Genomic DNA, 22,311 nt, shown 5'->3' on the forward strand with positions numbered 1-22,311 from the left:
ACTGACAGTGGAAGTCTGGCAAGGATGTGTTTATAAGTCAGGTTCACATCACTCAGACAGAATATCTGACATATTCAACTTAAAGGAGGACAGATTTACTTTGGTTCATAATTTCAAAAGTTTCATTCCATAGTCATCTGGCTCCAAGGCAGAAACATCATGGCAGAAGCTATGATGAAGGAAAGCTACTCTCTTCAGAGTGGCCAGAAAGAGAGAATAAGAGGAGAAGGAGGTAAATTCCTTCCAAAGGCATGACCCCCAGTTACTCACCTCCTCTGACAGGATCCTACCTCTTAATAGCCCATTCAGCTATGAAATCATTAATGTATCGATTCATTGCTAGTGTTCGAGCCCACGATTCCATCACCTTCTGACAGCTCTACCTCTGAACACATGAGACTTGGGGAGGAATTTTAGATCTCAACCATAACAAGGTGGTAGGGCAAGAAAACAGTCTTACAGGAGCAAAGGAAGAACAGAGGAGTTTCAACCCAACCTGAGCAGGCATCATTTTCCAGAAAAACCAAACCAACAGAAGGTACAAGCAGATATTTAGATACAAAAATCCTTTGGGGGGAAAGTGTAGTTCTTATATAAAGGACCAATTTTATGAAAGGATGAGACATAGGACCCAAGCACAGAGAAATCACTCAAGGATTGGAGGAAACTCAGACTTCTTTACCTGCAATGTGGTTTCTGAGACACTTCTGAGTCAAAAGTATGAAGAAGGAAACTAGATGATAAAAGAAGGGGGGCCACTGCTGTGGACCCCAGAGCTAGAGAGAATACCTGAAAGGTCAGGTTCTCTGCCAGCTGCTGGGGGTCCAAGGCTGGCCCCAGTTCCTCCCACTGTATAAGCCAAAGAAAGCAAAGTATTAAGGATATCACATTTCCAGGATGCAAACAAGTGGTCCAGAAGCTTGGTTCTGATCTCCAAGTATCTGAGGCCCTCCTGGCCTCCAGAGAGGCGTCAGAGACTATTTCTGGCACCCTGCTTCCTAAACAGGATGATGCCATCAATCTTTAGCCTGTTTGGCTTCTAACTCACTCTAGAATTGGCCAGCAATCCCAAAAGCCTCGAAGAAGAACTGAAGACAGGCAAGGGATGACAACCAACCAGGAAGTATGCCTTTACTCTACCAGTAGGTACCAATATACACATTTGAAAGGGAAATGAGCCAAGGATTGTTGTGTTCATTAGTCTTTTGGTTTGTTTGAATATTTAAATCGACTCATACAGCTATGCCAGAGAAGCAGTGTGTCTCTAGACTTTCTGCAATTTCTCGATCAGTTATTAGTTTCCTGTGCCCTCCTCGGGCCACACTAGGGGAGGCAGAGAGGACAAAGGACAAAGCTCTCAAGATGATGTTCTGCCCCACCTCCTTCTCTTTGAAGCAGATGGCAGCCGTGGGGAGCTATCCCAGCCCACCCTCACGATCCAGACTCATCCCTACCGGACCTGTGACCCTGTGGAGATGAGCTATTCCCGGGATCAGTTCCAACCTGCTATCCGCGTGGCCGACCTACTGCAGCACATCACCCAGATGAAGAGAGGCCAGGGCTATGGGTTCAAGGAGGAATATGAGGTAAGGTACCAGCCTGTGGGGAGCCTTCCCAGCAGCTCACAGGCTCATTTGGGTGCTAAAGCCTTGCTTCTCAAAGTATGGTCCCAGAGCAGAAGCAGCAGCATCACTGTTGCCTGTGAGTGTGGTAGAAGTGTAGTCTCTCAGGCCCCACCTGATCCACTGAAGCAAAATTTACATTTTGTTGAGTTGTATACATGTTAAGTTTGAGCACTATACTAAAAAAGAATTTTTTTATACTGGTGATTAAACCCAAGGGACTGTTGCACTGATCTACATCCCAAGCCCTTTTTCAAAATTTAAAAATTTTAACACAGGGTCTCACTAAGTCACCCAGGCTGGGCTCATACTTGTGGTCCTCCTGCCTCAGACTCCCAGAATGCTGGGATTATGAGCATACTCCGTTATGCCCAGCCTAAAAGATTTTACACATACCTCTACTGCTCTTCTTTTTCCTCTCTCCTCTTTTCATGACCTACTTATCTCCAACATTTTGATGGTTTAGTCACACTTTCTTTCAAGTGAAGATGGCTCCAGCCTCCTTCTCACCTGCTGTAGATAAGCCAGCTGGTCTCCATTGCAGTGATTTCTGGCATGCCTCCTTGCTCCTTGCCCCATGTTCATGCCTCTGTGCTGCTTTCACCGCTCGGCACCAAGGCAATACCTCATATCTGGAAACTGCTGTGCCCTCTCTCTGCACTTCCTCCCTACTGCTGACATTGGACGTCCTTGTCCTCCCTCCCCAAAGCATCCCCTGTAACACAAAGGAATCGCTTGCAGGTTGTGGTTGTTACTTCAACTTGGGGAATACCAGAGATGGACCACAGAAAAGTGCAAAAAGGTGCTTTAATAAAACACTATTATTCTTAAGTTCCCTAGCCATCCAGATCACTAGTATGTCCTTCGGAGTTTCTGGTCTGGCAGTTCTTTACCCACTCTCCTGTGGAAAGTTCTTTTAAGTCCCTTCAGGCCACCATCCTCCCAGCATTCATGGAGAGGACTCCCACATTTCCCTTTATTGTACAGAACTATTTAGCTTTCTTTGCCTCACTGCCTTTGTTTCAAACCTTGCTCATTAGACCTCACTATTTACAAACAAAAAGTACAATAAAATAGAAGGAAAAACTCATTAAGATGCTTTCTTGAACCAAAGAGCAGCTCATTCCTCTAAAGGAGCTCTGCAACTCTCGTAGTGCAAGTGGAATCCAACTGTAGCTGGCTCTGGAAACAAGCATTTCTCTCTTCACTTTATTTCCCTCTCTCACACTTTCTTCCCTTTTTCTCAAAAATATGTCTTGAGCATCTTCTCTGTGCCATGCTCTGTTATATGCATTCCTTCCTTCTTTCTTTCCTTTCTTCCTTCTTCCTTTCTTCTCTCTTCCTTCCTTCCTGTCTCTTGCAGAGTGTACCCAGATATGTTCACTTCAGTTTCACTATGTGCACAATGGCTCAGACTCCACACACTTGGAATACTTGATAATACAGACTAAATTTATCTCTCAGACTGTGTTCTGAGAAATGACTTACAAAGCAGTATTTCTGAAGCCATGCAATGTCATGAAGTTGTGCTAAACTTGTGGGTTCAGACACCTGGATTCTAGGATTGTAAACTGTGATCTTAGCATATCATTTCACTATCCAGGTTTTTAAAAAAATTATTTATTAGTTGAATGAAGAGTTTAGATGAGGTGATTTCTAAGGACCTCTCTGGTCCTAGAACTTTATGAGAGTATAAAAAAAAAAAGTGGCAAGGGGCATGCTTGGCATATCTGTGAGGACAAAAACATTTATATCAATAGATGTGAGTAATTGTGAGCTTGGAAGAATCTGCAGTTAATTTCAAATATAGTCTGAGTAAAATAACATTTTTTATTTACTTGGTTGATAAATTTTGGAAGAATATTGGAGTAAGAGTTGAAGGAGATGATCTCATCACCTCATATCCCTGGATCTTATTTCCTAGAGGAATGAATGGTCCCAGCACTGGGGAGGATAATGCATGTATGCATGTCTATGTGCATGTATGTAGATCTATTTGAAGAGCAAATGTCAGGAGAGGGTGTGTCGTTTGTAAAGCTGTACTCAATATGATGATGGCTCGTTAAGTCATCAGACATAATAATTGGTCAAATAACATTAAGTTAGGTACATGGATCATCAAAAAAGGGTACAAGTGGTGAAAGGCTAAGAAACACTTATTCTAAGAACCTGCAGTTTAAAAGTTGAGGACAGAAAAACAGATGTACTTGAATATCTTGATACATTTTCTTCCAGAGTATCTCTTTAAAAGCATTCACCCATGTATGGTGGGTTGCTTTTTAAAATGTATTCTTTGCATCTGTTTGTATCTTCCAAACTTTCTAGCATGGAAAATCCTTCTTCTAGAGTTAAGCAAATAATACATGTTATTCCATTATTTGAACCTCTACCAAAAATATCTCTAATGAGACTAGCATTGCCTTTAATTAGTTCAAATTATATTGATCAGCTTGCTGGAATGCCTAGCTCCTAGTTAACAGTAGTTCCTGATTAACTGAGGGTTTATTGAAAAACATTACTTACTGAAAATGTGCTAATTTCCACAATACACTAATCCACTTTCTTGGAATATAGCTGACTTTGGCTTTGATCATAAAGGCTCCAATGACATCTAGAATCTTCATTGTGAGCATGAATGAGATCAGCTTGGAGACTTAGTGCCCTATTATAGACATAAGACTTTTAAGTCTGTAGTTCTGCTCTCATACCAACCTGATATGTGCTGTCTAGTGCCTGTCACTTCTCTATCCTGCTCTGCTTTTTCATACAAATGAGTGGGTTTGACAAGTTGACACCTACAGGACCTCTCAGCTTTAGCAAGCTGTATGTTCTAAGATTCGATTCAATTGCACAATCACTTACACATTTTTCAGTAAATATTTACTATTTACTATTGCCAAGGACTATTCTAGGCATCTGACATGTGACAGTGAACATAGTAAAGATTCATGCCCTCAGGAAGCTCATATGCTAGCAAGGGGAAATGGGAAATAAGCACAGGCTTAAAGATAAATACATTAAATAATGTAATAACAGTGAAAAATATTGTTTGCTGTGTTATGAGCTACTCAAAATCCAAACAACATAAAACAATTGATTTATTGTAGTCATTGGTTCTATGGGTCAAAAGTTTGGATAGGGCATGAGAGAGACAGTCTGTCTTTTCACCATAGTTTCTAGAACTTTGATTTAGAAGATTCCAGAGCTGGAGGCTAAAACTACCTAAAAGTGTCTTTGCTACCATGTGTAATGATTGATACAGGCTGGCAGCTGAGGTCTCATTGGGGAACACCTATGGGAGCACCTACATATGGCCTCTTCAGGAGGCCTGGGCTTCCTCACACTGTGGTAGTATTGCAATAGTTGGATTTTTTACTTGGTCACTCAGAGCTCCAAAGGTGAGCCTCCAATCTGAGATGAAAAAGTGCAATACTTTCTGAGACCTAGACTCAAACATAACATTGCATCGTTCCTACCACATTCTGTTGTGTATAAGCAAGTTAAAATTCCCCCATTATATGGGAGGGGAATTAGAGTCCATCTCTTGATGAGGAGAGCCAGTGCCAGAATCTAAAAGAGGATACAGAGCATACATATTGGAAAGTACAATATTTAAACAATACAGTCTGCCCTGGAAAGAACCATGGAAAAGGAAATAGTAAATCAAGAAGAGACACAAAGTCAGGGAGATTTCATTGCTAGATAGGGTAGTAGTGTAGTCTTTTCAATGAGATGATATTTGAAGATAGACATGGTTGGAGATATTTGCAGGAAGGGAGTTCAAGATCAAAATAGTAATATGCCTGGCACATAGAAGCAGACTCAAAGAGATCAGGGTAGCAGCAGTACAATAAGCATGGGGTAAAAGTCATAGGAGATTACACTGAACAAATAAGAGAGAATGATGCTGCTATGTGTCGTGAGCCATTATAAAGACTTGGGCTTTTATCCTGAATGAAATGAAAAGTTGCTGCAGTTTTGAGAAGACAAATGCTAATAATCTAACATTTTGTTAAAAGCGCTGACAATAGGACATGTGGAGCCCAGGGCAAAAGTAAGGAGGCCAGTGATGAAGCCACTGCAGTAACCCATCTAGAGACATGGTAATTCATTTGACAAAAAAATGATTAGATTCTAAATACACTTTAAAGATTGAGCCAACAAGACTTTCTAAAACAAGGCATATGAGTGGAAGAGAGGACTCAAGAGTGACCCTAAATCTGTTAGCTAAGGCACTGAAGTATGGGATTGCCACCCAACAGGTATGAGAAGCTTCCAGTAAGGGAAAATTAGAACAATCAGGAGTTCAATTTTAACTGAATTTCCAATGCCTATTACGTAACTTAATCAAGATGGCGAGAGTTAGCTATGTGAGTTGGGAACTTGGAAAAGAAGACTGAGCTAGACAGAAAACATGGGGAGTCACTGGCATACAGATAGATATTAAAGCCACAGAGTGAGGTCACTAAGCATAAAGAGACAAGGACCAAGGACTGATCCTTTCAGAACTACAACTTAAGATGTATGAATGCTTTCCACGAGTCATGAATTGTACCAAGGTCCTAGGAAACAGGGAGAAGAAATAAGCAGAGACTTTGCCTTAAATTATTCTTAAAGACAGAGTTATAAACTGATCATTTTAATCTTTTGACAAAATGCCACAACAGAGGTATACTTGCAATTATAGGAACTCATGGTGGTAGAGTACATTAACCCTAGCTACAGGTAGTAGGCAGTGACTTTCTAGAAGACACAAAGCCTAAACCATCTCTTGAGAAATAAGTAAAGGAAAGAAATGAAAGAAGGGAAGGGTATTCCAGGCAGAGGAAATAGAACAAGCTGTAGAATGGGAATAAGTCAGGGGCACCAGAAGCCATTTGATACATAAAATATGGGAATGGGTGTAGAGATTATGAGGCTGAATTTGTCAGCAAGGACCAGCATGGAGGGAATGGGGAATACAGCAAAGTAAGGAATTTGTATTTTATTGTAAGTGCCATGGAAACCATAGAAAAGAGCAATATTTAAGTAAATCTGTACTTTTTCAGTTTTTTGATATACTTTGTTGTCCAGGCCAGCCTTGAACTATATAACCCAGGCTGGACTTGGATTTTGTGGTGAGCTTTGTTCCTCAGCTTTCCAAGTGCTGGGATTATAGGCTTGCACCACCATTCACAGCTAGATTGTGCTTTAAATCTGGTGGATATCAGAGAAGAGACTCCAGAGGCAGGTAGGTGACCAGGACAGTAATTCAAAGAAAACATAGGACTGCCCAAACCAGGAGACTGGGCACAGAGCCCAGACAAGCCCACGCACACACTGCATGTAGAGCCATAAAATCAGCTTCTTGTCTTTGGCATGAAAATTTGATTCTCTGAATATATTTTCTGAGTTCAACTGTTTTGAAGTAATACATGAATTGTCCTGAGCTGAGAGTCAAGATGCCTTGATTCAAGACCCATTTAAGTCTTTGAATTAAATATCTGAGTGACCTAAGGCAAGTCATTTCCTATGTAGGAGCCTCATTTACATATTTGTGCATTGAGGACTAGGGTCCAAGTGATTAAAGAACTCTGTTATCACCAGTATTCTGGGACCCTAAACAGGAACTAACTGGCCAGGCCAACTGGGCTCCCTCCTATCTATAGTTCGATGAGACTCCCTCTTTAGAGCTACTACTCTCATGGTTGCATCTCAAGTTCTCACAACTGAGATTGGCCAAGTGGCCCTGGGCTCCTATGAACACAAGAAGGACTAAGACAAATTAAGTTAACCTGCTGTGCAAATCTGGGTTTCAGTCACAAGTTTTCAATCTTGGTTGCACATTGAGATTACTTGGAGAAGTTTTTAAAATGCCAAGGCCATATTTCAGACTAATTGAATCAAAATCACCAAGAGAGGGGCCCAGCGGTCAGTATTCTCTTAAATGTTCCAGTTGATTATGATCTACTCTTAAAGTTGAGAGCCACTGGTACAGGGGAACCCAGAGAGTTCTCAATGTGCACTGTCCATGTCCACAGACTTGTTGCCTTTTTTTACTTTGTTTGCTGGCCCTCAAGGCCTTTCCTGATGATGTAACACAGCCATATTCAGTCAGTGAACATACCATGACCTTGAACTGATGCCCACCCTCCCCATTTTACTGCCTCTATCCCAAATTATTTCCACCTTCCCCGTTTACAAAACAAAATCCCTAGGCATGCGTATAAATGCCAATGGATATTGGCTGGAGAACAGAGTTGTATGTACCCTCTAACTATAGCAATCATGATTAGGAGAGCGCCAGGTTTGAGGAAGATGAAGGAGAACAGGGAGAGGTGACTTTGTGATAGAGAAGAAGGAAGGGAAGTGTGTTAATCTCGGCCCAATCCAGACAGTCTGTCATTGTAATGAATGGAACCAGCTCAGTAGGGCGACCAGAAGGTGTCTGATGATTACAGCTCCATTAAGACTATTTAAGGCAACAAGGAACAGCTGTGAGGAATATGATCCAGCCTAATGAAGAGCAAACATTTGTTCACTTTCCAGCTCTGGGCGGACACACCATGTGCACAGCTTTTGAGGGTAGAGTCCATCTTGTTCTTAGTCATTTGTGGATGGTGGCAGGCAGGCAGCTTCCTAATAGAGCACAACCATGGAGGTGGAAACTTTTCGTCATCCCAGAGCCACCTGAGCAGGGGCGGAGTGCATATCTGTTTTGTCCACCACATTCTTTCTCTTCACCCGATAACAGAATGGTTTAACATCCCATTGCAGGTGACCCCGGAGGGATCCTGGTCCAGTTCCTCAGTTTGCAGATGAGTATAATTCTGGGTAGGAGCATGAGAAATTAGTGTAAGATGTCCAAACTAAAGGGAAAACCATGGTTGTTTTTCAATTCTGGAGTCTCATAAAGACCAAACTGGAAGACCTAGGCTCCTCCTGCTCATTTTAATCCACCTCCTTTGGATTAAAATAAAACTGGCCATTCCAGAGAACAACCAAAAAGCATCAGTAATCACTGTGGCTTGAGACTTGGGAAAGAACTCATGAGACACTATTAACTGAGTCCTATCCTCTTAGCCTATTTTCATCAATTCTCCTTCCAATATTGTTTAGTGACACAGCAAACAATATCTTTTGTGTACAGGAATCCTCCCAACCAAATGGGCAATTTGCAGGTAATGCCTTGGGAAAACCCCTGGCTAAGAAACAACATGTTCTCAACCAGTTTCTGAGCTTCTGAGTGATCTTAGGCAAGATTCTTTCCTCACTAGATTCCACTTTCATCTTCCATGAAATGTTTGAGCGAATAGTATGGATTTTTGCAGCCTGATAAAATATGCTTCTTTACTATTGTTCATCTAACTGGAAAGGTTAGTTGAGTTCCTACTGTATAATTTACACTCTTTTGGGTACTGGAAATAGTTAAATAGAGAAACTAAAGGCCCTTCTTTAAAAGCAGTTCATATTCTCAACATACTATATAACTGCATAACAGAACTTTAGTTAAAATACTTTAGAGATCTGTGAATAAGAGAAGTTCCAGAACAAAAGCAGGTGGTGGTGGTTGTTTTTATTTATTTTCACTTTTTGTGGCTTCTACTCACCAAAATCAGTCAGCAACTTCATAAAAGATGAGGCACTGAGTTGAAAAAAAGTAGAAGATTGGATAGAGGAAAATCACATGTAACTGAGGGAACCACATGTATAAAGTTTGAAACATAAAAGAAATGAAATGCTACAGACAACTTCTGGAAGTGAAACACAGAATCCACAGGGGCAAAAATAAATGAAACTAGCTAGAGGATAAAATGGGAATCTTATACTTTGTAGAGTTTTCCTTAGCAGAATCAATAAGGTGACAAACATGACCTCTGATAGTCCAGATTTCTTAACCCCAGGTGACTTTAAGTTTAGGGGAGAGTTATTAGTCCAGAAAGAGGCACCCAGAAATCTATGCATGGTGTATAGACAATTGACAACATGGTGCTATAGGCTGGAGTATAATGAGGAGACTCCCAAGATCATAGGTTCAGAGCCAAAAGGAACAGGAGTACCCTATTATGAACTTCCCCATTCAGCTTGAAAGTAGAGACAATGTCTCTCTCATCTCTTCCCTGAAGCATCTGGACAACAGGATATAAATATAGAATATCAACCTAATTTAAATATAAAGTGCTAGTGAAAAACTTTTATGTGATTAAGAATAGTTCCATCAAAATACAAAATAAAGTCACAGTGAAATATTTTCTTACTCCAGTTAGAATGGGAACTATTATATCAAAAAGGCCAAAAAAAAAAAAACCCACAAATGCTGCTGATAATGCAGAGAGAAAGGACAATTCTCACACATTCTTGGTAGGAATGTCAATTAATACAGACATTATAGGAAACCGTACAGAGCTTCTTCAAAAAAACCAAAACAGAGCTGCTATATGATCCAGCTATCCTACCACTGGGTATACATCTAGGAATTGAAATCAGTATGTTAAAGAGATACCTGTACTCACATGCTTATTGCAACACTGATTACAATAGCCAAGATATGGAATCAGCCTAGATGGCCAGTGACAGATGAGTGCTTAAAGAAAGCGTGGTACGTATATTCAATGGAATACTATTCATCTATAAAAGATGAAACTCATCTGCAACAATATGGATGGAACTGAAGAACATTGTGTAAAATGAGTGAAATTAGTCAGGCACAAAAAAGAGACTTGCTTGTTCTCACTTATATGGGAAGCTAAAGAGTTGAACTAGAGAGTAAAATAGTGATCTCCAGAGTGTGGGGAGGGTCCAGAGAAGGAGAAGTGAAGAGAAGATGGACAGCAGACACATCTATATTTTAGAGAGAATTTTGAATATTTCAAAGAGAAATGATATATGTCTGAGGTGATGAATATGGCAATTACCCTGATCTCATCACTACACATTGTATACCGTAAGAATGCACGATTATGTGTCAATTAAAGATAAAAATGTATTTAAAAGAGAATAGTACCATCAAGTGCAAAAAAGCAACATTTCTTAAAGAAAGAAACCAACACAGAAAGACCCTTACATCTGTGGCAGTCTCTGTGGGTGCACAGAGCATTGCCTGTGCCTTTTAAGTGGAATCTCCCCAGGAACTTGCTGCCTAAAGCAATGGCTTGCAAACTGTCACATGTGTCAGAATCAGCTGCAGAGTTAGTAAGTGACTGAGGTACAGACTCGCTGATGCAGGATAGAGCCTGGATCTCTGTATTTTACCACATTCCCTTAGCAGATCTGGGTACTACCAAAGTTTGAGAGCCATTGGCCTAAAATTTGTCTTTTAAGAAAACCATGCATCTTTTAATGGAGCCCGTTAAAGGATGCTATGTGTCTCCACGCACAGACATGGGCTCAACTGTTCTGCTTTGATCCAAGTTCCTGTCACAGACAAATACGCCTATCTTGCTGTAGCCTCATTTTCTTCTTACCTTCACCAGCCGAACTCATAAATTACTGTCTATTTAGTGACACAGTACACTATAATATTTGCTCTCCTGATGCCATGCTGAATGGACGTTGGAAGTCAGCCTCTCCTGCTTTCTCTGATGACATTTATAGTCCTCAAGACATGTGCTTTTCAGAACAGAATGCTATATTTTTTGAAAGCTTGGCCTCTGCCAAGGCCACCACTAACTCAAACAGTACCTTAGAGTGAAATAGCTGAAGGTATCCTGCCTCAAGATACTCAGTGTCACCTTCAAAAAACATTTATATTATATGTAGAAATCGGTAGGGTATGTCACGTGCACACTGTTAGATGTGGGGCTTTTCTGTTTTCCCCAAGCTTCACAATGGTCCATGACCCTTTACCACTTACCAGCTATCCACGGATTTCAATAAATGTGAGTGGTGAATAAACCCATGAATCTCCACTGAAACCACCACACTTTAAACTCCCAACAGATCAAGAAACCCTTTGCCACACCCTGAATATTGTGTCCTACCTCTACCTGGAGTGACCAGCTTGTCCCAGGTTTCCAGAATGGTCCCAGGTTTAAACTGAAATGCTGGGAACTTCCTTTGTCCAAAGAAAACCAGGATATCCATGCCAACAGTTCTAATCTTGGCTCTTATAACAATAAACTAAATGTTCCTGATCAAATGGGGGCATAGAGTAAATTCTAGGAGTGGAGTAAGAAAATTTAATATCATATCTTTGAGAAAGAGTAGGAAGGAGGAGTCTCTGAACCCCTAGTACTGGCCAAGCATTGTGTCCAGGGCTATGCACAATATCTCAGGTAATTGGTAACTATCACAAAACTCTGTAGGGTGTATATTATTTATTGAGATATTTGAAATTTTATTTTTCAGAGATGTATCATGCATGCTGTGAGCTTTAATAAATGAATGGAATCATATAAATACCAATACAGGAAACCTCCAAGGAAAGAAAGCCAAAAAAGTTCCTCATACTGCTCCTCTGTATTTGAATCCTTCCCCTTCACCGGAACTGTGTATTATTATATCAATTTTTAGGGAAGAAACTCATTGAACCTTAGGGGGTAAAATTATTTGCTGTAAAGATTTCCAGACTCTCTAGTCTTCCTGCCTTTTGCAAAGCCTTGTGTTTCCCCCTCATTCACATATGTAGTGAAAAATAAATGTCAGTCCCAGGTACAATGGTGCCTCCTTGGTGACACTCTGGAATCTCCCCTGCACAGGGTGCAGTGGTGGGCAGAGGCAGGGGGATTCCCAGAGAGCTGGTCTGGCCATGGAGGAGGCAGACCCCCAGGTGTGCCCTGAAGCATCAGTCAGGAACTGCCTGTTCAGCAATCCCTGGGCCTGGTTTTGCTCTACCCCAGGGCTTATCACATCCAGTTATCTCCAGGGATACAGTCACACCAGGGAGAGTGATGGGAGGTATCATAGCTGACAGAACCTGCTAAGCTAGGGGGTGAATGGGTAAATGAAATGGACTGGCACAGCCTCAGCCTTGGATGGGAGGTGAGCTGCTCTCCGAAGCTTCGTATTCTGATGTCACACTATTCAGGGCGTCATTCAAATAGGCTTAGGTCTAAAGAAGAGTGTGCAAAGAAGCATTAAAAGCCTCAGAAAGGACTCTTTTAGCTTAGAAAGACCAATCACGAGTAGAAGAAACAACCAGTCAAGTAGGCAACAGGGATAATCCTCAGTTCCAGCAGAAAATTAAAGTACCAAGTGGGAACATAGAGGCTGGTTGCACAGACCTGAGTTGAGTCAACACAGCAAGGTCTAAGCCCTGTGACTTGTGATCATGTGATCTGAGCCGCCCACTGGTTCCAAGGGCCTCTGTGGCTAGGAAGGGAGGTTACAATCACAGGGAAAGTTAGTCTGGGCCTGGCACTCAGTGATCATTTTACCCTATAATCTATTAAGCCTACGAACAAGGAGGAAGGGAGAGTTCCAGAAACAAATGTCCTCAGCTGACACTGACTCAGCCTCCTTCTTTTAAAATGTTCCCAAAGCATTCTCTTGGACTTAGAATAAAACTCACATTCTTGACCGGTCAGCAAGACTTCGATTGAGTGTCCCTGCTGGCTCCCAGTGCTTGATAGCATTCACACAATTCATCTGATTTTATCCCTCTCTTGTGCTTATTCTCTTTGATCTAGAGAGCCTCCTTCAAGTTCTAGAACACAACAAGCTCATTCCATCCCACGGCCTCTCCACTTGCTATTCCCTCGGCCTGAAGCTTTCCTTCCTAGGCCTTTCCATGGCTGGCCTTTGCTCATCATCTAGTTTTCAGCTCAAGTGTGGCAGCCAATGACATCAGGAACACACCTGGAATTGAACAAGTTGGGCTTATTTCTTGTGGCAGTAAGGTGAATGCACCTCTTGATGGATTATGGGACATCTCAAGAGGGGGTTTTTAGGAAGGATTCACAGAAAGTGGGCCATGTTAGATGAGGTGAGAGATGACTTAATGAAGTGAGGCCTCATTCTAGATTGGAAACTACAGGAAGTGATGTCACTGGGCATCCTGACAAATTTTAGCTATCACAAGAGAAGGCTAGAGGGCAGCCAACACTGATTAGCAAAGAGGCAGTAGTCACTCATATCAGCCAGGGTAGGGTATGTATGGTCAGATTTTTTGGTTTGCAGTGCTCATAGTTTTGTCATTCATCAGCTATGACTCTAGAATGGTCTTGCTTTGGTCTTCTGTCTTGATCTCAGAGCAGCCTTGACCGATACTGGTGTTATGTGGGATCATTTGTACTTAGCAGGCACCAAGCCCAGCTGGGAGGGCCTGGCCAGCTCCCCAATTTCCAGAACTGACCTTTTTTTTGCTCACGTGTCATCCTTCCAAGAATTCTGCCTGAACCACTTTATCAAAGTAGTCCCCTTGGCTGGGGATTTAGCTCAGTGGTGCTGCTGCCTACCTCAGAAAGCAGTCCCTTTCCCTAGCCACTGTCTACCCAGCTCCTTCTTCATTACCTTGATCACACATTGCAAATAATTACCTCTTTGCTTATTGTCCACCCCTCCCCACAACTAGAACTGTTCAAGATTGTGTCTGTCATATCCTTTGCCAGTATTTCGAGGGCCTAGCAGAGTGCCTGGTCTGAGATGGTCTCTGTGAAAAGAAAGAAGAGAAGGAAGAAGGGAAGTTATCAGAACACGTTCTCGGGGCAGGTCATTTTCTGACTCTAGACCATACTGTGCTGATACAAAAATAAGCTAAAATTTTCTTAAAAGATCTTTTCAAATCTGACCTGTGAGGATTCTGTGAATACCATGGCTCAGTTCTCCAGATACAAGGACATCCCCAAATACCTCTTTAGCCTAAAAAAATAAAAAAGTAACAACCTTGGAAAAGCAACACTGGTAAAGAGTAGGAAATATTTCCACACTAGGAGAGAAAAATGTAAAAATAGAGTTCCACACTCTAAGGGGAAGAGAATGAAAAGAAAAAAGTGAAGATTGATAATGGATGAGTATAATGAGATGGCAATTTTGGTTTCAAACGATTGTGATTAGCTCCTAATGACTGCCACCATTCCCTGGTCAATCTACTGTAACTAGCCACTAATGTAAAAATAATGCCCCTGGCTCACTCATTTTGAAGATAGAGATGTCTCTCTTTCATACTTTTACCCCTCAGATTTTTTTCCTTGAGGAGATTATCCCCTATTTGATTACAGCTCCCTAGAAAGGGAAATAGATGTGTGATCAAAGCTTGACAATTATGGGGTCATTATCATTCCCTCCTGGGCCCTCTATTAGGCATTCCTCTTCATCACAGCCCCCCAGGCCCACAAAGTCTTCCTCACCCCACTAGGGGGAGACACAGCTTCCTGGGGCTGTGGCAGGTACTTGGATGCTTTCCCATGGAGAAGTGCCACTCACTCATCACAACTATTGTGTTAGGTTTAGGGTTTTCAGTAGTAGCTGCATTCAGGGTGTATCCTGAAGGGCATAGTCTTGATGTTAAGAGGACTATTTAAGAACTGTGGGAGTCGCAGATCATAGATCTCTGCAGGGTCACAGCACAGAGAGTACATATGCATTCTGGGGTGGCTCACGAAGGGGCACAAAGGAAGAACAGAGGGAGTCAGAGTAAAGAGAAAACGAGTCAGTCTGCTCAAAAAAAGAGGCAGTAAGCTTTGGGAGGAAGTGCCCTACCCATCACCGAAGGTATCCAAGTAATAGCTGCTGTGGATCAGCTCACCAGCTACCTGGAAGGCCATTGTGGACAGAAACATAATTAGGTGATTCTCAAGGTCACTCATGCCTCTGAGATTCCAGGACTTTTGCCTTCTGATGGCACAGAGTCACTTCATTCATTAATTTTTTTGCTCATTTATTCATTCCAAATGGGTCATTCCAGGGTACATAAAATACAGAATCAGCTGGGTCCTGAAAATATGATCATAAGTAAGAAGCTACCCTTTCCATTGGAGGAGCTTATGACTAAGTTGAGAGGCAGATATTTCGATTATTAGGCTGAGAAAACAGAGAGGAACTGTGAACAGAGAGCTTTTCACAAAGGAAAAGATGCTTTGAAAGATACATAGGAGTTTTCCAGGCAGATTCAGGTGGAAGAGAATTTCAGGAGGAGAGAGCCATGTGTAAAAATCTAAAAAGTTTGAGACATCTTGAGGTTGCATATCAAAATAAACAAAGAGGATTTAGGATGAAGTCATAAAAGGCCTCCTATTAGAGTTTCGAAGTCATCCACCAGGAGAATAACTGGGTCCTATTCACATTTTAGAAAGATCTCTCTGATTACAGAGGAGAATGGATTGGACCCAATGCAAGAGAACCCAAAGAGGAGATTCATGGGAAAGTATTTCTCTAGGTAAATCCACTGTTTGTAAAAGTCACGGCTGCACATTAGAATCACCTAGAAAGCTTTAAACACAGTGATGCCTATGATCCACTCCAAAGAGTCCGATCTGAGATAAGGCCTTGGCTCAGGAGTTTTAAAACCTCCTCAGGTAATTCCAATACACAGCCATAAAGAAACCTTAAGGTATATCCTCAATATGTCCTCAATATGATAAATGTAACCCAGCCTGTGGCACATATCAGGTACTTAGCATTATGCATTTTACCAAGAAATTAGCATTCAGGGTAACCTGTCCTTGGCTTTATACCACTTTTAGAGGATATGTTGGGACAGATAGTTTGCTTTTGTCACAGAGACTTTAGGATAGGAAATCCACCTCCCAAAGATCAGCTTGAATGTCAGCATGAGCACTGGCCTGTACCACAAGGCAAACCTGCCTGTCCAGGAAGTAGGACCTGCTGAGTGGCAACACTTTGGCCAATCTGATTAAGACTCCTCCTGATTTAGGATGGACCTAGTGAGGGATTGACAGGAATAACAAGGATGATGTGTTCCATAAATGTCCTTTCCTGCACTGGGGACAGAGAGCCATGCAGGTTGCAACTGTTGCAAATCCAGCTGCAGAAATAATACAAGGACCACGAGCAAGTCATCCACCCTGTTCCACTAGCAGAATGGAGAGAGTCAGCAAAACATAGTCTGATCTCCATGCTTCTGCACGTTTGCTAAAGCTATCCCACTGTCTGCAGTGCCCATCTTCCCCTCTATGAAATATCCGACTGTTCCTCCAGGTTCAAGACTACCTGGCTTGTAGCCCTGGGAAATCATCCCACTGTGTGTTTGCTTGTCTGTCTTATCTGTGGTGCCATCCTCTTGCACTGATTGATGAAAATCTTGTCTCCTTCCTTCCCGTTGGCTCTAGATCTCTGTTTCTAACTTCTTAGCATTGCAGCTTGAATGCCTAATAGACGCATCAAACTTGTCTGTCATAATTAGTGTTATTATTGTGACATTGAAATAAGTTCTGAATTGATCTCTGTCCTCTTTCCTAGCTTTTTTCAAGCCTTATTCTATACCTGAGACATAAATGTGTATTTGGATACATTAAAAAATACACAGTATTCAATGCTAAACACCTTCTGGACCCAAACACATTTTCTTCCTCTCCAACCTTGTTTCTCCTCCAGACTTCTATACTTTGGTAAATGATGTCTCTCCATTGATTTCATTGATAAGCAATGATCTAGAAGTCAGTCTTCATTCCTCTTTCATGCACAGACCTTGGTAGGTGTGTTGTTGCCCTGTGCATATCCCCTCTGCATTCATGCCCGCCTGACTGTAAGCAACTGCAGTTTTCACCTGAGAGCATCCTTAAGATAAAAGAATATACCTGCTCTGCCTACAGGTATGGCAGAAGTGCTAGAGAGTTCCCAAAAGTTGTCTTCTACCAGAAATTGATGGGTACATGTCCCATCTCTGATGGGACAACTCCAATCTATGAGACTTGCCCATGGGATTAAGATTCAGTTTTGCACGATGGTAACCTGGTCATTGCTGTGCCCTGCTTCCCCTTGATCGTCTCCCTTCCCTCATCCTCCTAACCTTGCTCCTTGAGACCACATCCCAAATAAACCACTTGTACTCAACCTCGTATCTCTCAGTTTGCTTCTGAGGCAGCCCACACCGCCAATATTGAACATCCTAGAAACTATCACGATCACTCGTCTTGTGTCCACTGCTTTGGTCCAGGGTCTACGGTACCATCTTTTGCCTAAAACATTGCAATAAGTTCCTGTCTGATCTCTGTCCTCTTTCCTAGCTTTTTTCAAATCTTATCCCATACATGAGACATAAAGCACTTTGCATAACAGATTGGGTAACTTCCTTGCTCAAAATTTTTCATGGTTTCCTGTCACACTTGGAATAATATTCAGTTTGGTAACCAGAAAGGATACTGCCTTACATAATCTGTATTTGCCATCTCCTCTTTGGGCTTCCATCACTAGTCCCACCACTTCACTCTTGTCCTCGAATGTGACCATTTGGTTGCTGCCTGAACACCTTCACACCTGCCTACTTTTGGAAAGCGCTTCCTACATTTCTCAGCTCTTTCACATCATTAAGGAATGAACTTAAATGTTACTTCCTAGACTGCGTAACTTGACATCATTCCCGTTCTTCATCTCTATTCCTTTATTCTGCCTTATTTTCTTCATAGCACTTTCCCCTATGCGTGACTCTGTGTTTGTTTATTTGTTACACTTTCCGGTCAGTCCAGTGCTCAAGGGGATTTATCTATTTCTCTGTACTCCTGGTACCTGGAACAGTATCCAGAACATGTTAGTGGATCAAAAGATATCTGTGAATATGAGTGAATGAGTAAGTGAACAAATGAACAAATGAGTCCCTTACTAGAAATCCTGTCAACGAATGGCCCCCAGAAGGCATCAACAATTGAGTAAAAGAGCAAGGGAGGAGTCCGTGGAAGGCCTAAACTGTGTTCTCCCGGGCCCCCTCCAAGGACACACTGCCCTTTACCCTGAGCATCCCCTTGCCGTGGGCTCTTGCTTTTCTCTGTTGCTTCATTTGCATGTGGATGAAGCTTCCACCTCTGGCTATCCTAATCACTCTGCCCTTGCTTTTTAGGCCTTACCAGAGGGGCAGACGGCTTCGTGGGATACAGCCAAGGAAGATGAAAACCGCAATAAGAATCGATATGGGAACATCATATCTTGTAGGTACCCTCCTGGGAGAGCCTAAGCACCAAGCTTGGTGAACATAGTGGCAAGAAGCTATTGTTTACTTTGAAATGGTTATCGAAGAGCCCTTGATGTTTCCAGCTGTGGGTCAGAAGACTACTACAGTGGTCCCAGCAAAGGAGGCAGAAACCTGAACAAAGGCAGTGACCAAACACTAATGCATGACTGCTGTTCCGTTCTGGGAGGAGGGGGGCAAAGCAAACCACCACAGAACTGAGTAACCAACACAGGTAGCATCCAAGAACTGCCACCACCGGATATTGGCGTGTGCAGTCTTCGAGGCAACCTAAATACAGACAGGAAAATGTTATCTCAGACAAATTGCTGAGTAGGTGTTGTGATGAGAAACGGGATCCAAAGCAGCCTTTACCTGACTCAGTGTAGCCAACCTGGAGCTTCCACCATCTCACCACCTGCCTGGGGAGCTGTCCTTCCACTCAGATCTCAGGGTCGCGTAATGCAGCCAAAGGGGAGAAAAGGGGTAGTAAATGACAATTCCTAGCATCATTCGGAGTTTTCTTTTGTTTTAAGTGTCTAGACGTGCCTAAGAAAAAAACTTGGAGAGGGAAAGAATAAGATACATGCAGATTGTAAAGGAAGAAGGAGGCAGAAGTTTTAGCTTAGCTGTTTCCTGTGCTGATTTAGGAATGTGCTATGAATGGTGAAACTAATCAGAAAACATTTATAATTTGTCTCCTGGAAGATAGTAATGCAGACAGCACGATTTCTTGCAAGCGAATTGTCGGAAAGAGATATTCAAACAGTCAGCAAACGTGTATTAAGATTTATGATGTGTGGGCTTCCTCCAAACGTTTCTTGTGCTGGGCTCAGGGAGATGCAGTGCCTGTTTCCAGGGCAGGTGGCTGCTTGCTCTGACTGGTCCCCAACATCATTGGCTCAAGCACAGTGCCCACTGTGCCTTAAATATCAAGCCGCTTGTTCCTTCTCCCTGACAAATGCCAAGTCCAGGTAGGACACACTGAATGATGGGCTAGGTGGTGATAGGTGTTGGCGCTCATCTTTGTCTCTGTAAAATGGGTTTCCCAATGTCCTCCTCCTAACGATGTTGCACAGATATGGAAAAAAAAAAAAGTATGGGGCCCTGTGAAGGGAGCCTTACTCCCTGCAAGATGTGGACCCGCAGGCTGGGCCACATCCCTGGGGCAAAGCCTATGGAGAGACGTGCCAAGGAGTGGAAGCCAACCTGCATAGCTCCTCAGGTCTCCACGGCTCGCCCTCCCCTGAGCCACCCCCAGCTCTTATCTGGACTTTGTTAAGCCTCCCCATTGCTCCCCATCCAGTGTGGTCCTATCTTTCTGCCTCCCAAGTCCCTGGCTGAAGTCAGAAGACCTCTTTAAAACTGGAAGCTCTCCAAATGTTTTCTCTTCCCTTTTGAGTCCTCCTTATTTATTGCAAGACCCTCGGCCATCTCTCTAGGCCCATCACAACAGGCCCACTTCATGGCAGCCTCTTCACTTAAACTGAACTGGCTGTCACTCAGTCCCTGGAGCCTCCCATGCCCCCTCCTTGACACAGGCCTTCGTACGTTCTTTTCTCTCTGCCTAAGGGCCCTTCTCTCCTCTCTTTGCTCTCCTAAGGCCCACTTATTCTTCAGCTCTCAGCCCAGTCCCCACTTCCTCGCAGAACTCTTCTGATGCCTCAAATGCGGTCACCCCATCATTCACTCCTAGCTACAACGTATGTCTTTTCTTTCCTTTGGTCCTTGTCATCATTGCGACTTGAGATGCAACTGAATGACTCCCTGTGACAGTCTCTCTCTCCGGCCATAGCCGCTGTATGATGTGAGGACTGTGAGCATCTTACTTTTCTATTTCCCCAAACCTGGTACGACGTGGTATCCAATGAAAAAGAAATTGGATGTGGAGAGGACCGTGTGGAGTGTGACTCGTGCTTCCAAAATAAGACACAGAACACTCAGCAAAGACAGATGGAAGCAGGTTAGAGCAAGGCCACGCTTAGAAGGGTAAATTCAAGTAAGAAAGAAGAGAGTCGGGCATGGTATGCAGGAGGGAGAAAAGGAAGAGAACACCATCCCTCTGCAAGGTCTTCCCGAGAGGCAGGATTCTAGGAAGGAAGGAGAAAGCAGAGAAGCAGAGCTCCACCGCTGAGCCCAGCTCTCGTGCCTCGTGGCCAGCGACCTCACTGTGCAACAACTCACAGCTGGCAGGGTGGTGATCTGAGGCAGGACTGGGGTCAGCAGTGAGGCCTCACTCCCAGCTGTTGGGTCTGCCCCGATAGGACTCTGAGGGCAAACTCAGTAGTAAGGGCCCTACAGTAGCCCTTTCTTAGCTGCCTTCTCTTCCTGTGTCACTTCTCAGCTTTCCCCAAGATGGTCCCCTCGCCTAAAGAAACCACCTGCCCTGAAATGCCTGTTACACCCTACTCCTGGGGAAATTCAAGTGGAGACAGAGATAATTCCAGTACCTTGAAGATATTACCCTGATGGGCTTGAGTAAACCTGACTCTCCTTGCTGATGTGAGGGTCAGTGATGCTGAAACAAATCAGGGCTAGTGCAAGTCTGCACTGGTTCCTAGGAGCAAAGAGACAGTGCCAGGTAACCAGTAGATTCAGAAAGCAGCATTAAACATAAAGGGAACCAAAAGAAAGAAAGAAATCCTGGAATTGAAATAAAAAAGGTAAAAGAGAAACAGCCCTAAGAAATGGAAAGTGTTCCTGCCCTTGTATGTGTCCCTCCCAAAGGCAAAGCCTGCTGTGCCTTGATAAATAGAAATATTCTTGGTGCAAGAAGAAAACCGGGTGTGATTAGCATCTTAAGGAGCCCAAAGCACCCAGAGGCCAGAATGGAGGACAAAGGCCCAAGCCAGAGAGAACAGAGAAGATTAAAGGGGAAGTGCAGGAGGGAAGGCACTGCCTACAAATGAAACAGTAAAAGGGAACCTTGGCAAAATCACCCCTTTCTTCCAAATGATTCTATTTAGAACTTAGTAATAGAGGCAGTATGGTTTCAGGGAGAGGAAATGGAAAGGGAGGGAAAGGGAAGGAGGTGAAGGGGAAATAAGAAAAAAGAGTCCTTTGCTTCCAGGTAGCTCCAGGGAAGACACTGTGGCCGGGGGAGGTTTCAAGCATGCAGAGCATTCTCCACACGGAAGCTTTAATGCTTCTTGGACCAAGGAAGAGAGAGTGATGGAAAGTTCTGAAAATTTCATAAAATGAATCTCCCTTCTAGGCTGAGGTGTGATCTCGGCAAGAAATAGATGGGATCCCAAAAAGGATAATTTGAGGAGCAATAACCCAGAGATCCTTCGTAAAGGTGTGCTCTAGGAGTGAAGAGCCTTCAAGGGACAGCTCAGGACTCTAGAGCCAAAGGTGACCTCAGACCCCAAAGGATACTGCAGGGAAGGCTTACCAGGACCCAGAAATGAGAGAGCCAGCCTGGCCACAGGTGTGAGCCTGAGTGACCTCCCCAACAGAGGGAGTTGAAGGAATAAGGGATCCTGCTCTCGTCTTCCCACCTAGTCTTCTTCCTCTACTTCTGACTGGCTGAGCCCAAGCAGAAGCAGAGGAGAGGAGTTCTCTTGGCCTCCTGAGAACTTGTTAGAAATGCCCAGCCCTGACCTACTGAAGGAGAAATTGTGGGGGTGTCTGTATTTTCAAGAAGGGCAG

General features: G+C 43.1%; 1 protein-coding gene across 8 annotated transcripts in view; it reads left to right on the forward strand.

Moving 5' to 3' along the window:
• Positions 1–22,311, forward strand: part of Ptprt (protein tyrosine phosphatase receptor type T) — an 810,280-nt gene that overhangs the window by 715,210 nt on the left and 72,759 nt on the right. For 7 of the 8 annotated variants that reach the window (XM_033767165.1, XM_010631417.3, XM_033767166.1 and 4 more), the window contains 2 exons: positions 1,396–1,586; positions 18,553–18,640. In XM_033767165.1, coding sequence (XP_033623056.1) covers positions 1,396–1,586; positions 18,553–18,640 — 279 coding nt within the window. The remainder of the gene's footprint in view (positions 1–1,395; positions 1,587–18,552; positions 18,641–22,311) is intronic. The other variant, XM_033767171.1, reaches the window with a different exon arrangement.

This window comes from Fukomys damarensis, unplaced genomic scaffold (genome assembly GCF_012274545.1).
Source record: "Fukomys damarensis isolate Sample0158 unplaced genomic scaffold, DMR_v1.0_HiC HiC_scaffold_22, whole genome shotgun sequence".
Lineage (NCBI taxonomy): Eukaryota > Metazoa > Chordata > Mammalia > Rodentia > Bathyergidae > Fukomys > Fukomys damarensis.